The sequence below is a fragment of the Cololabis saira genome, chromosome 4 (genome assembly GCF_033807715.1).
Source record: "Cololabis saira isolate AMF1-May2022 chromosome 4, fColSai1.1, whole genome shotgun sequence".
NCBI lineage: Eukaryota > Metazoa > Chordata > Actinopteri > Beloniformes > Belonidae > Cololabis > Cololabis saira.
The window spans coordinates 10,745,603-10,760,710 of NC_084590.1; the positions used below are offsets into that span (position 1 = coordinate 10,745,603).

Here is a 15,108-nt window from a genome sequence, read left to right on the forward strand (position 1 = left end):
AACAATGCTTCAAGAGACTAAAATTAGCAGCTATATAAACAGCCCTCATTTTAAAGCAGGTAAAAGCAGGTTGGGACTTTTGCAGATGCTTCGTCTGTGGAGATGCTGCACGACTGACTACGTTTACATGCAGTCAAAATTCGGGTTATTGCTAATATTCGGTTACTGAAACATTCAGAATATTCCGTTTCCATGCGTGAGCAAACAGGGTTACCCCTGTATACATGGTAATTAATCATTTGGGATATCTGGATCAAACCAGCGACGCACGGAGAACGTGATGACGCAATTCCCGTCATTTCCGTTTCTTCTTCCTGTATCCAAATTCAAAACAAATGCTGCTTCACGCAACTTTTCGCTCACCTTCTTGAAAATCTTCTATCCCCGTACTTTCTACCGTCTACAAATGCAGAAATGTTCAAATCCTTCATTACATTTATGAAGTGATTAGTCTCCTCCTCACTCCAAAAGTGTGGCCTGGTCTTGCGTTTCTCCGTGTTTATAAGAACTTCCTGGACTCAAAAGACCAGGATTCCTTGTGAACAGAGCATGCGCAGAAAACAAATTCCTGTTCCGTTTGATGGGGATATTCCGTTTACATGACCAAATATTCGGGTTTTAAAAGGAGTAACCCAGGGGTCATATTCGGGTTTTTAAAAACCCGAATATGAGCATATTCAGGTTATTCAAAGGGGTTATTGGTGTTTACATGGCCGTGCAAATTCGGGTTATTGCCAATATTCGGGTTTTAAAAGGGTTATTGAGTGCATGTAAACGCAGTCATAGTTTGTGTATTGAGGCCGCTGCAGAGCGACCCCCGTCAGCTCCGATGTGCGCCACCTCAGAAAGCGTTCGTGACACTTACGCAGCTTCTCCAGGATCTCCTCATCCGACATCTTCTTCTTCCGGGTTTTGTCTTGTGGCTGGGGCAGAGAGGGACCAGGGGCGGGGCTGGCACTGGGGGGGCTGCTGGGAGCCGCCTCCGCAGGGGGGGCGGGGGCGGCGGGGGTGGAGGCCGAGGCGGCGGCGGAGGCTGTCGGCGGGGAGATGGGGGAGGTGGCTGCATCTTTGGTCGGAGGAGGAGGGAGGGGTTCGATCACTGACCGAGTGTATATCTGGAATACCACAAAGAGAGTTAACATTTATTTCGTTTTTAAAAATTTAAATATGCATTAGGGCTGGGCGATATGGACCAAAAGTCATATCTGGATATTTTCTAGCTGAATGGCGATACTCGATATATATTGATATTTTTTCTGTGCCATAATTGGGGTTTCCCCCAAAGCATTATAGCATAGCATCTCTGTTACCTTCATTTTTTCTGAGGCAAACCCTTAAAAAAACAGTCAGTTTTAATACAAAGCCTCGTGCCAAATGTCACACAGGTTCCTTTATTAACAGAGGTCTGCACAATATCAAGATGTATAAAACAAATGAAATAAAATATCACCATATCGCGTTTGAAAATATCTCGATATCTCAAATCAAATCAAACTTTATTTGTAAAGCACCTTTCATACAAAAAATGTAACACAAAGTGCTTTCCATAAAACATAAACGTAAAATGTATTAATCTTGAGCCTCTTTTTAAAAACATATCTCGATATATCGCCCAGCCCTAAATGCATATAAATATGCTAAATGCTCTTTACATTAATAAAAAAACACCACTACAGATTTTGTAGCATATCAACATCAATTCTGTGATTTCTTGGGTTCTTTGAATCTTTAATCAAAAAACTAACGTGAAGAAAATGATTTTCAACGTCTTTATTGACTATTCGGAACAATAAAACTAGTTTAAACCATTATGCCAGCAACACCTTCCACAAAAGCACATTTACAACTGCGTTATCTTCCTTTTAACGGGACTTTTCCACAGTTGTTGAGCTGAGAGCACTAACTGTTGCGGCTTCTTGAGGAATCCGTGTCCGTTTTCGCTGAATACCAGAAAGCAGCTGCACGACAGTCGGTTTTGCTCATCTCAGTGCTCTTACTCATCACGCTACATACATCTTTATTAGGAGAGCAGAATGATGTCTGGCTGAAATACCACAACTGGACAGCATCCCATATCTCTCCTGAACTCCTTTCTTCACCTTTACATCGCTGCTAATTCCCCCACACAGCCGGGATGCTCTCTCTCATCTTTTGAACATAGAAAATGACAGTCGTTTAAATAAACGCAAACTGAAACCCGACGCATCTCCTCCAAGAACATGTACCATCTGAGATGAGCTCATGCCCAGAACAGTTGTTTCAGGCCTTCCATTTATTGCACGGGAGATTTCCCCAGACCGCTGGAGTCGTATCACAACATCACGCAACGCACATGCTGAAAGACTACGGTTGTTCACAGTCAGGCATGGAGTCATTTTTCTCAGGATTAATGATTCTGTGAGGAAGTTTGACACAAAGTTATGAGCCAAAAGCCACCCTCCATTAGAAAGCTTTCAGGATTTTCCTTTTACATCCAATCACAACAACATCCTGCCATCATCAATCTGCTGAGTGCTATTTATACATGTGACGTCACGTCACAGTCCTTCCTTCATTCTTACGCCTTCTAAATAAAGAAAAAAGTTAAATGTTTAAGTTTTCTTGCTTTTTAGAAAACATACACACTTTTCTAGAAATAAGAGTTTGTATCAAGTTGAAGATGAGCAGTTGTTATTAACAGGATTTATTGGTAAAATCGAAGGAATGAAGTTAAGTCTTGTTTAGCTTTAAAAATGTCAGAAAGAAAGAAAAAAGATCAAGAAGAGTTGTATGTGTGTGTGTGTGTGTGTGTGTGTGTGTGTGTGTGTGTGTGTGTGTGTGTGTGTCGGTGAGAGGCGGCTGAACTGAGGTCATCGCCGTGGAAACCGAAGTGGTGCCATGGAAGCAGCCTCTCAACCGCCAACCTGTCTAACACAGGAACAACAAAGGGAGTGTGTGTGTGTGTGTGTGTGTGTGTGTGTGTGTGTGTGTGTGTGTGTGTGTGTGTGTGTGTGTTAGAAAGAGAAAAAGAGAAGAAAACAGAAAAGAAGTTGTGTGTCTTTTACAAGCACCACCTCTGAAGTCTGACGGACATGTGACGTTTGCTCTGGGTCACATGGAGAAAGCTGTAGTGATGTCGTTCCCCCGGAGAGAAACGTTTACGTCCAGAAAGACGGTTAAACTCCACCCTCGCACCACCAAGTCTCTACGACGGCCCCGAAGGCCCAAACCCAACCCCGTCTGCAGAGCCGACCACCTGAGGATTCTGCTGCCGCTCACAGGTTTATCCTCCAGGTTTCCAGGACGACGGTGAATATAATCACTTAGTTGTAATCTTCAATTGAGCCACTAGATGTCTCTAAATGTTACATTTTATGTACTTTTATTCTAGGAGCTTTTTATCTGTATCGTCTTGTTTTTATTGTATTTTTACTTTTATTGTATTGTTTTATTTTTTGTGAAGCACCTTGTGACATTCCCTACTCTGTGAAAGGTGCTCTATAAATAAACTTTACTTACTTACCTACTTACTACATGCAGGCAGTTTAAGTTATATTCTAACAATAAAATCGTAAGGTTCTCTTTTAAATGTTTTTCTGCAGATTATTTCGCTGATTTAAATTAAAATTCAAAAATACTTAATTAATCCACAAAGGGAAATTGATGAATTAATTCACTGATAATAAAAAATATGAACACATGCAGTATTGGAAGCGAACCCTTATTGATATAAATAACAGAAATAACATATAAGTACAATGAATTTACAGACACCATTCAGCATGAGTGCTGTTTAAGGTGGTAATGCTGTCAGTGTGCAGCTTATTAACTGGTATTGGTTATTAAACGCCGTCATTTCAGTAGGAGGGAGAGAACGTGACCTGAGAGAAAGAGAACAGAGAGCGTCTTTATAAAACCTGAGTCTCCCCTGTGTCTGACACATGCCGAGGCCTTGGCCGTGGCCGTGTCCTTGTTAGCGCGTTAAAATGAGGCAGACGACGGCTCCACTTATGCCAGAGAGGAAAGCTTTCAACTTCATCAACTTTCATCAAATACTTTTATCCCACAACAGCACTTTTATCCCATGTGATGAGCTGATTCTGTCTGTTCTGTTGCACAGCTTTTCACAATAAAAGCTTCCCTGCATTTCAGTAGTAATTTAAATAATAAATATGACTATTAAGTTTGTAAAATATAAAACACTTAAACATAGTGATCACTTTCTTTGTCTCACTAGTAGTTATTTACTTTGTTCATCCAGTGTTCATGATGAACGATGTTGTCTCTCACCAAAAACCCATGTTCTGGATCTCTGGAAAGATCCTGGAGACAACTTCTGTTATAATAGACGCTATACAAATAAAATTGAATTGAATAAACGACCGAGCATCATCAATAACGTGTTAATGTGCATTATTATTATATTATTATGTTATACTGATTTGGGGGATAAAGGCCTGCTGCCTTGTTGCAGAAACGGGCCTTTCAGGACGTTTTTACTGATTTTACAGTAAAAACCTCATCCTGCTGAACAAAGAGGAGGTGAAGAACAGCAGAGTCTCAATTCTTCAAAGAATACTGGATTACTGGAGTAATTTTATCAGGCAATTTTCCACTAAAGTTTATTCTGTTAGAGAAGCGTTCTCACTGGTTACTCAACGGTGCTCACACATGTTGCTAGCACATCTATAAGCTGAATACAACTTTCAACTTCAGGTGTCAAGTTAAACTCTTAAACATTTAATTTAAAATAATTCAAGTATTAAATTCCACCCATCATACTTTTATTTTGCTTTAAAAAAAAAGTGGGACTAGTGTCAAGGCTTCTTAGGTCCTAACAAGTGTGTAAAGACAAATCCTTCAACTTACTGATTTGGTGTGTTCTGGGCGGGGGGCGATCACCGGTGGGGGCTCAGCCTCGTCTTCATCTTCATCCTCGGATACGGTTGCTATGGCGGGCGTCTCCAAAACAGCCTTGGTGCTCTGTGTGATGTCACAAGGAGAAAGAAGGCGGAGCTTCATTGACCTTGTGGTTACTTGAGCTATCAGCGACACCAGACCCATCATCGCTTCCTGTCGCTCCTTCCTCTACCGCTCCATAATCTCATCATGCGGTCCTTCTCCCGCCCGACTCTTCCTCACTCGTTTTGTTTTTGCCTACAGATTAACCTCCCAGTCTGTCTGTCTGTCCTGCCACCTCGTCGCGGCCCCGCCTTCCCGTCGCCCTCCTCTCCTCATCGCTGCCGGAGCCTGAAAGCCCCGGCCAGGTGCGGCTGCTGCTGGAGCCACTAGTCACAAATCCTCCTCTCCATCCCTCTCTCCTCCCGTCCCTCCGTCTCTCTGTGCTGCTCTGACGCTCGGCTGGTGGCCAAGCTGCAGACACGGGGAAATGGCGAAAGGATGAAAAGATGCTGATTCACAATGCAGAGAGAAAGAGAGGGAGGAAGAGAGGAGTGCATCTCGAGGAGTGGCTCTCACTCTTTTTTCTCACCTTCACAGTTGGTTGGAAAGTCTTCTTAGAGAAAACATTTACACTGTGGCAAAAGGAAAGCTCCTGCATTTTCTATCTGCAAGTTCTGACGGGTTCAGAGTCATTAGTGTTTGACGGGAGGAAGTCCACGCGGGTTTGTGCATATTTCCTTATGTGCTTTGTTGGGTCTTTTTTGAATCATCATCATACGAGAGGCTCTGGTATGATTCTGCAGTTTTGCCCTCACATGATTCTGAAGTAGGGCTGTTCGATTTTGCCCAAAAATAAAATCTCGATTTTTTTCTCTCAAAATCCGATTTTCGATTACGATTATTTTGTGAATTGACAAAAGGCAAAGAAATGATTTCAAATATGCCGTTTTCTTATTGAACATTTGCCCCATTGGGCTTTAAGTGCAAACTTTGCTCTTATTAAACCAAAAATGAATGAATAAAGTGCAAAACTCTGTAAAATAAGTTGAAAAAAAGTTTTAAAAAATATAATAAAATATAAAGTTTTATCTCTGAAAAAAAAACATCAGCAAATCAGCACTTGCAAACATACAGTAAGTTATATTTCCAATTAAATAAAACAAGACATTTTCTAATTAAACTAAACTGGGTCTTTGCATGCTAAATAATAATGCAACCCATGAAGGAGGTAGGTGTGTGTAATGTCAGTCATTACATTTGATATTCACATTTGCAAGTTTTTTGCAAGGAACACGAGCCGGTCTACGGCATCTGGCTTGAGGGATGCCCGGTGGCATGTTACAACGCCCCCTCCTACACTAAAGAGCCTCTCCCATGGGGCACTTGTCGCAGGTATTGAGAGGTATTTCTATCAATCATTAATATGGTATCAATCATTAATATGTGTGCTGACAAGGTAAAAAAAAAAAAAAAGTGAAAAATCGATTTTACGATTTTCACGTTTTAACATCGTTCTAATTACATAATCGCGATTACGATTTACAATCGATTAATCGAACAGCCCTATTCTGAAGTGCTCGGCTTTACTCTCCAGGCTTTTAATCTGCAACTGTTAACAACTCCATCATGTAGCAGTGCCCAGTGTGCCCCTGCGTCTTGATTTACAGCAACTAAAAGATGAATAAGAGGCTGCCTCGCACTCCAGCCGTCTCGCATCGATCAGCTGATCAATAGTGACACATTCTGCTCTTTGGGAATGTGGGACTTTAAAGAGGCGAAGGCTGACGTGTTCCAGAGAAAAGGTGACAAGACTTTTTATCCACTGCGATGTCGGTGAACATTAAAACGGTTTAACGGTTGAAGTTTTCAAATAACTTTTCTTTTTTTTTTAAAAGCCAAAAGAAAGCATTTAGCATTTAGTGAAACATTTAAAGTAAAACAGAATCTAGAAACAAACTTCTACCACATTACTGTGGCGAAAAAGATCCGATCAGAATTTAAAAAAATACCATTTGTGTTTGTTCGAATCAAAGAAACGTAGATTTATGTGTTTTTTTCTCGTTTATTAGGGGAAGAAACCGGAGAAATATGAGTGTAATGCGTCCCGTCCCGCTCCACTGACTCCACTATTGTGTCGGTTGGGGAATGCTCCCTGGTGGAGCGAGGCGACAAGGCCTTTGATCAGTCCTGACCGCGTGGTCCGGGACTGGAAAAGGAGAACAGAATACATTCTTTCTCACGTGTCTGTCCGCCGCCACGGCTCACCGAGCCACGGGGAAACAGAGCAGAAGGAATCCAGCCTGGAAAATGAGTGTCCAGCGGCCCGACGCCACTGGGATCCCTGCACAGACCTCAGCCGGGTCACTACCGACACCGTCGTCCGCCTACGAGAGCCACGTTCACCAACTACTGCTGCTGTCCCAGCAGAACAACGGCCTTTCACTTCTGAAGGCTTCAATACTCGTTTATGTTGACCCTACAAATGGGTTAAAGGTGAATTAAGTGATTTCTGGTTTTCAGAGCTGGTTCCTCCCTCTCCCTCCACCGCCCTCCCCCTGTCAGGGATTGGCTGGAGCAACTTTGGATGATTGTGATTCCAGTTTAGGGAACCAGCCGATGGTGAACGGAGATTCACTAACAGAGACAAAAGGTCTTCTGATTTAAATATTTAATTAGTAAATGTGACTTTTCTTTTCTACAAAAAGACAATGTCCTATTCAAACTTGACCTCCACCGTTAAACTTTAGTTTGGTTTTAACAGTGGTTTTGTGTTGGGGAGGCAGCCTTGCAAACAAAAATACCAAGCGACTGGACAAACTGGTGAAAAAAGCAGGCTCAGTGTTGGGCAGGAGTCTGGACCCGCTAAGATCTGTGGTGGAGAGGGAACACTGAATAAACTGAAAGCTATAATGGATGTACAATAGCAGACACCCTCTCTCTCCACAGCCTCCTGGAGCAAAGGAGGAGCAGCTGAAGCGGTCGCTCCTCTCACTGAGCTGCAGAACGCAGCGATTCAGGAGATCCTTCGTCCCCACGACAATAAGACTGTTTAACTCCTCCTGAACTCAGTCACACACTCACACACTCAACTCTGCCACAACTGGACTATATTTTATTTTGCACTTTATATGCTATTAAAAGTAAAACCTCTAGTTAGTGTAACTCTAGTGCAGGGGTCGGCAACCAGCGGCTCCAGAGCCGCATGCGGCTCTTTAGCGCCGCCCTAGTGGCTCCTGGAGCTTTTTCAAAAATGTTTGACCTTTTTTTTTTTCCTTCTTTTCCTTTTTTTCTTCTTTTTTCCTTTTTTTTTCCTTTTCTTTTTTTCCTTTTTTTCTTCCTTTTTCCTTTCCTTTTTAATCTCAATATTTTCACTTTTGTCTCGAAATTTCTACTTTTTTCTCGAAATTTTGACTTTTTTCTCGTCATTTCCACTTTTTTCTCGACATTTCGACTTTCGTCTCAAGATTGTACTTCAACATTAATCTTGACATTTCTACTTTTTTCTCGAAATTTCGACTTTTTTCTCGACATTTCGACTTTTTTCTCAAAGTGCATAATTAAAAAAAAAATCTTTTCCCAGTTATAACTAATATAGCTACATGTAGCATGTGTTGTCTTCATTCTAAGGCTTATACAAGACTTTTCATTTTTTGCGGCTCCAGACTTATTTGTTTTTTGTGTTTTTGGTCCAATATGGCTCTTTCAACATTTTGGGTTACCGACCCCTGCTCTAGTGTGTTTAGGGCCAGTAGTCGTAGCTGCAGCTGCAGGACCAGACTAGAGCAGCTGGTCTGAAACAGCTTCATCGTAGATCTGCTGCTATAGAGCTACGCTGCAGGGGGGACTCCATGATCCACTGAGCAGTTCCCATCACCCTCCTTCTCTTTCCTTTCTCAGTTATTAATTAGAAGTATCTCATAACCATCATTGTGCTTGTAGTTGGTTGTGCTGCTCTGCCCCCTCCGTTTCTCTCTTCTGTGCAGGTCTGCAGGCCAGAGCCTCAGGAGCTCATCATCCCACTGCTGCTTCCACCTGTCTGTGTGGATGTCTGGTAGATGCCTGCTGACATCCTGACCTGCATCCCCCCCCCCCCCCCCCCCCCCCCCCCTCTGACCACCTCAGTGTCTGCTGTCTACATCTGTTTATACAGTCATCCCTGTACTGCACCAGTTAGCCATTGTGTCTGTGTCTCTCCTTTCTCTGTTCTTCATTTTCTCTGTCTGTTCTCTCTTTTCCTGCTCTGCCCAGCTGAGCAGGAGGGCCCCCCCTTATGATCCAGGTCCTGGTCCAGGTTTCTTCCCTCCTAAAGGGGAGTTTTTACCTGCCAGTGTTTATGTTATGTTATGTAATAATTGCTCGGGGCTCATGTTCTGGGTCTCTGGAAAGATCCTAGAGACAACTTCTGTTGTAATACACGCTATATAAAGTAAATTTAATTGAACTGATTTGAAAACATCTTTCTTTTTCATGTTACATATTTACTTTTGAAATTATGGTTAACCCTTTTCTAGGCATTTGGTAACCGTGGTACAACTGTACTGTCACAAACAATATTAGCCATCGGTAAAAATAACAGATTTCAAGTATCATTTCAAGTGGGAAATATAATTGTTTGTTTTCATTTTTTAAGAGAAATTTACTTTCATGTTTATATTATATTAGTTTAGATTAGATTCATTGAAATTAGATTAAATCTTTATTTGTCATTGTTATGTAACAATGAAGTTAAAAGTGCCATCAGTCAGTACTAAAAAATAAATAGATAAATACTATAGTATATAAAACATTTACACACAACATAAAATAAAACAAATCACAGATTAAAACCAATACATTATTAAAAATTGCCTACATTGTATATTATATTCATCTACATGTAAAAACCAGGAAACAGAATCAGAAGTGATCTTACCGTTGTGGTGGAGGAGCTGTAGACATCTGCATTTTTATCTGCAGGACGTAAGAAAACGAGAAATGAGAACAAAGGAACAGTCTGCGTTTCTTCTTAATGTGGATGAGTCTGTTTGTGCCTCTTTGGGTCCGTGAGATAAAAATCATCAGACTTCAGAATGAAAGTTAAAGGGGACCTAATATTGCATCTAATCCCTATTTTAAACAGGCCTTGAATGTCTTAAAATCAAGCTTTTGATTGTTTTTGCTAAATAAATTAGAAATTCAGCCTCTAAACCATGTCTTCAGCATCCCAGTCTCTAACCTCATTCTCTATGTGGGATTCTGAGTGGGCGGGGCTATGATAATGAGGCTCTGTGCTGATTGGCTGCCTGAATGACGCGATACACCGCTACGAAAAAATGGTGGAAGCTCCGGCCGGCGGAGTTACACCGTGTCCTAACACCGTGTCCTAACTGCATGGGATGCAAAATCAATTCCCTTGCTTTATTTTCTATTGTACTGTCCTAACTGGCCGCAGCGCAGCGTGCCGTTTTGAGCTGGCCGTTTCCTGCCGCTCGCGTTGAAAGCCGGTTGAAGGCGCTGTAGGAAACAGTCATGATGAGGAACGGCTGATCCAGTTAGTTGAAATGAGAAGTTATCTCTGATACCTCCTCATTTCACTACAAAAACCTCAATAAAGTGGCAGCTGCTGGAGGGAGATGGACAGAGAGCGTCTGATGTCACGCAGATAGTCGGACGCTCGCATGCAGTTACACGGTTTTATAGTTGTGTGCGTGGTTTGCATTTTGGTTACGTAACGAAAATGCGCCGAATCTGAACGGATCGTAGATCCACATGACACTGGACGGCTCATCCGGGCGGCTGCACAGACACTGCAGAATTTGGTTGCTTTCCTCCTTCTTGTTGGCAGGCTGAGGGGAGACCACTTTATATATGTTAAAGCAAGAAAAAACCTGTTTTTCAGAATAGGTCCCCTTTAAGTTTAGACGTGCGGTTAAGACACGTGTGTGTGTGTGTGTGCGTGCGTGCGTGCGTGCGTGCGTGCGTGCGTGCGTGCGTGCGTGCGTGCGTGCGTGTGCGTTTACATGCCTGTAAAGCTCATGTATTTCTGGCTGTTGGTCGTTTCTTTTGAGTCGTAGAACTTTAGAACGTCGAGAACGGCCTGCGGGTTCTTCTTCTGCTCCAGCTTGGTGATGTTGGAGGTCTGCAGGAGCCGAGCCCACTGCTCCGGCATGCCCTGACAGGACACACACATACAATATAGGACTTTATTCATTTATATTGATGCATAATTGTATCAAGTACACATTTCCAACCCTTCACAGAGCCCATCTACTTCTGAACTGCAGTATTTGGAGCCTTTAAGAAGTCTGTGGCCCATGGACGTTATCAAATATCTGCCTGGACATGCTTTTCCACACCTTCACCGTAAACTTGCAGTTCTCAAGACCAGTCTCCAGACCACTTTTTTGTGGTTTTGGTCTCGTCTCAGTCTCGACAGTCTTTGGTCTTGTCTTGGTCTCGGGTCTCTCGGTCTCGCCAGGTCTCACACTCGGATAATTGAGATACCATTGCACACCAAGGTGACAGAATCATGTGATCACCAGTTCTTCCTCTTGTTAATCTACAGTTTTGGAAACTATTTGCATTTTGCATCTGATTTAATTCTGACTTGCCTACTGAAGAAGTTTTCATTTCTTCACCTCTGCACTGATTTTGCAGTATGTTCAAGGTCGTTATCCGTTTTGTGATCAGAGCTCAGCCTTGTCGGCTGTTACTTTCCTTCTCCAGACTTTTCTCTGTCCATCATTCTGATCCAAGTTTATGTCGGTTTCATCCATCCAAAGAATCTGATTTGAGACCATTGGAGAACTTTTCTTTTTTTGCTCTGGATGTTTTCTGACTTCCTTGCTCTGTGTTGTTGTCAGTGATTTGCATCGTGTTGTAAACCACCTGCGTTTACACTGAATGTGTCTCCGGACAGGAGATCCTGACAATGATCCCTCCACCTTCTGCAGAGTATTCTCCACTTCTGCTGATGTTGTGCAGAGGTCTTCCTTCACAGAGGAATCACGTCTTCTGTGGTCTTCCAGGCTGCTTGGGGTTGTGGAGCTGATCCCCCCCCATCCCCGCCTAAAGGTGAGCTCCTTTACCCGCACTGAGACCATCTTTGGACTTTATAGTCAGATTTTCTGCAAAGCTTATAAAAGTAAAGATGCAAGTCTACACTTTGATGAGACCTTTAGTGTTTTAGGTCAAATCCATCGTGGCGGTTCATAAATGCCGCCATCGTACGAGTACTTAGGGCTGGGCGATATATCGAGATTTTAATATATATCGATATAATTTCAAACCCGATATGGTACGAGACAATATCGTTTATATCGATCGTTTTTTTTTTTACAATTTTGATATAGCTTATTTTGTGACAAATTGACTTGAATGTTTTATTTGAGATTTGCACAAATGTTTTGTTATTTGCACAACTGTCAACCTCAGTGGAAAAGTCTGCCTGTTACTGTCTACATTGTATTAATTGCACAGTGTATTTTAATGTAATTGTTATGCAGGAAAGGGATATTTGTTTTATTTCATTCAAGAAGCATTTTTATTCTATATATGCAGGCAGTTTATTTGTATTTCCTTTGTTTTATACAATTTGATATTGTGCAGACCTCTGTTAATAAAGGAACCTGTGTGACATTTGGCACGAGGCTTTGTATTAAAACTGACTGTTTTTTTAAGGGTTTGCCTCAGAAAAAAATGAAGCTAACAGAGATGCTATGCTATAATGCTTTGGGGGAAACCCCAATTATGGCACAGAAAAAATATCGATCTATATGGAGTATCGCCATTCAGCTAGAAAATATCGAGATATGACTTTTGCTCCATATCGCCCAGCCCTACGAGTACTTCAAGGTCTAACTGCGTAGGACGAGTATGTTTAACACAGAAGACACACATGGACTCGTAAACTTCATGCTGCAGAGATCCAACGAGGCCGTCGTGTCGTGTTTGTATTTAAGTCACAGAACTGGGTCATATCTGCTTGTTTTCCTGCTCTCTCTCTCCCTCTCTCTCTCTCTCAACTCATCTGCCAGGGTCGGTTCATCACACGCACTTCCTTCACTTCCTGCGGCCGTCGCTCCATCTCTCCGCCGTGCTGACCTCTCCTTTAGGTTAAACCGCCATTTAACGCTGTTGTTCTAACATCACGCTTCCTATTCGGCTCGGGTTGATTTCAATTAAAAAATGACAAAAGCTCATCTGCATGTGGATGCGTGTATAATAGAGAAGCAGGAGATGTGTCCCAGATTGCAGGAAATTACACACATACACACACACACACTTTATCTGCGAGCGAAGAGCCTGGTCAGGCGGATCAAGTGAGTCAGCTCAACAAGGCGTCTTTGTCTAATGTGATTATTTAAAAAGATTTATTTGCCAAGTATGTGTGTGTCTGTGTGTATTCAGCTCAAACACCAAACACACACACATACACATATATATATACACGCAATAATGAACATGGGTCCTTTGGTAAGCAATTAAAGAGTTACGTAAGGAAACCACAGACGTGTCCTGCAGTTGTTCTCGGTGGATTAATTGTGAGTATTAATACATAGAGTCACATACAACACACACACACACACACACACTTACAGTAAACTCCCCGGTCACGGCATCAAAGCCGACGTGGATGGTGTGCTCGAAGTCAGACGGCAGAGAAATCTCTGGACGCTCCTTCTTCTTGTAGGCTGAATTTAAGAAAAAGAAGACGAAGAAAAAAGGCAAATGATGATTTTCAGCTTCTCCCATGATGCCTGCACAAGATAAATTGCATGACTTTATGTTAAAAAATGCTTATGGGTGCATCCTAATTAGTTTGTGAAAGGCCGTAGTGGAGTAACAGCGCCGTCTCAAAGCGGCTGAAATCCTAAATGGATCATTTTGGTGAAGTTATTACAGAGGAGACAGAAACAGACTGAGGTTCATCCAAAGTTCTGGGAAAAAAGAAAAAAAAAAAGCAATAAATCCCCGGAGAAACGGTCACAAGATACAGAAGCAGACACGGAAACAAGTTTAAGTAAGACACAAGAGAGAACATGAGGAAAGAAGGGAGCAGAAAGGAAGATAAAAGAGTACGGAGAGAGCTGAAAGAGAAAGAGACGGCTTGGAGAGAAGACGCCGCTGTGAGAGGATCCTGCACCAGAGTCCCCCGAGACGACAAACTATCATGCAAAACCACCACCTGCTCCAAAGCATCATGGGTAAACTGTTGGAGGCTGAGGTGAGGTTTGTCAGCAAGCTTTTCCTCCCACGGCTCATGTCCCGACACGTGGCCGTCATCAGTCAGGGGTTGGTCGTCTCGTTACTGTGAACTTTACTGTGAAACTGATGACCCGCATCAACGCCCCGCCGTTATTGATCAATTATTGATCAACCAGGTCCAGGTGAGGTGTCGCTGTTCTCTCCCTCTCCTCATTTACTCCTGAGGTGAAGCAGTGAAGGATGTGAGGACCGTCCACGAGCACACGCTCCTTACCTCAGCTCCAGCACCCGTAATATATTCCTCTTTTTACGCTTGCTGACAGAAAATAGCAAATATCTAATCAAAGTAAAAAGGAGGATTTGTGCTTTTACGATTTTGGGGTCTTGTGAGGACAAAAATCAGTCGCCGTGACTCAGATATTTAACACAGCAGCGGTTTTAAAATCACCTCAACCAAGCTTTTTTTTATTTTTTTTTCAATTTTAAAACAGAATGCTTAAAAAGCAAATTAAACATTTATTTTCAAGTCTTAACAAGTTTCCACGACAGGATGTACAGCTCTCAAGAAGTGATGATCGATCACATTTGATTACAAAGTAAAGTTTAATTAATGCTTCTTGCTGGAATCGATGTAACCCCCCCTTTGCAGAGCTCTGCGGCGACCAGGTCGTACAAACCCCAGAGACGTGCAGGGGCTGTGTACGTGTCCTGCGTACGTTGCTGCTACGCAGAAGCACATCAGGCTTTATGATGTTCTGGTCTCCTGGTCCTCATGCTGTTGTCTCAGATCAGGTATCCCTGGACTAATCGCTTTCTGTTTGTTGTCTTTTTTCTTGTCCCGCCACCTCCCAATCCAGTCAACTGAGACCCCCCCCCTCATGAGTCTGGATCTTTCTAGAGCGGGGGTCGGAAACCCGCGGCTCTAGAGCCGCATGCGGCTCTTTAGCGCCGCCCTAGTGGCTCCTGGAGCTTTTTCAAAAATGTTTGACCTTTTTTTCCCTTTTTTTCTTCTCTTTTTTCCTTTTTTCTTCTTTTTTCTCT

The 15,108-nt window shown here is 42.5% G+C and overlaps 1 protein-coding gene across 2 annotated transcripts in view; it reads right to left on the minus strand.

The window, feature by feature from the left end:
* The window catches only part of pak1 (p21 protein (Cdc42/Rac)-activated kinase 1), a 98,615-nt gene that overhangs the window by 13,040 nt on the left and 70,467 nt on the right, over positions 1-15,108 (minus strand). For both annotated transcript variants that reach the window (XM_061718821.1, XM_061718822.1), the window contains 5 exons: positions 13,459-13,553; positions 10,885-11,032; positions 9,794-9,831; positions 4,849-4,962; positions 866-1,115 (listed from right to left, as the gene is read on the minus strand). In XM_061718821.1, coding sequence (XP_061574805.1) covers positions 866-1,115; positions 4,849-4,962; positions 9,794-9,831; positions 10,885-11,032; positions 13,459-13,553 — 645 coding nt within the window. The remainder of the gene's footprint in view (positions 1-865; positions 1,116-4,848; positions 4,963-9,793; positions 9,832-10,884; positions 11,033-13,458; positions 13,554-15,108) is intronic.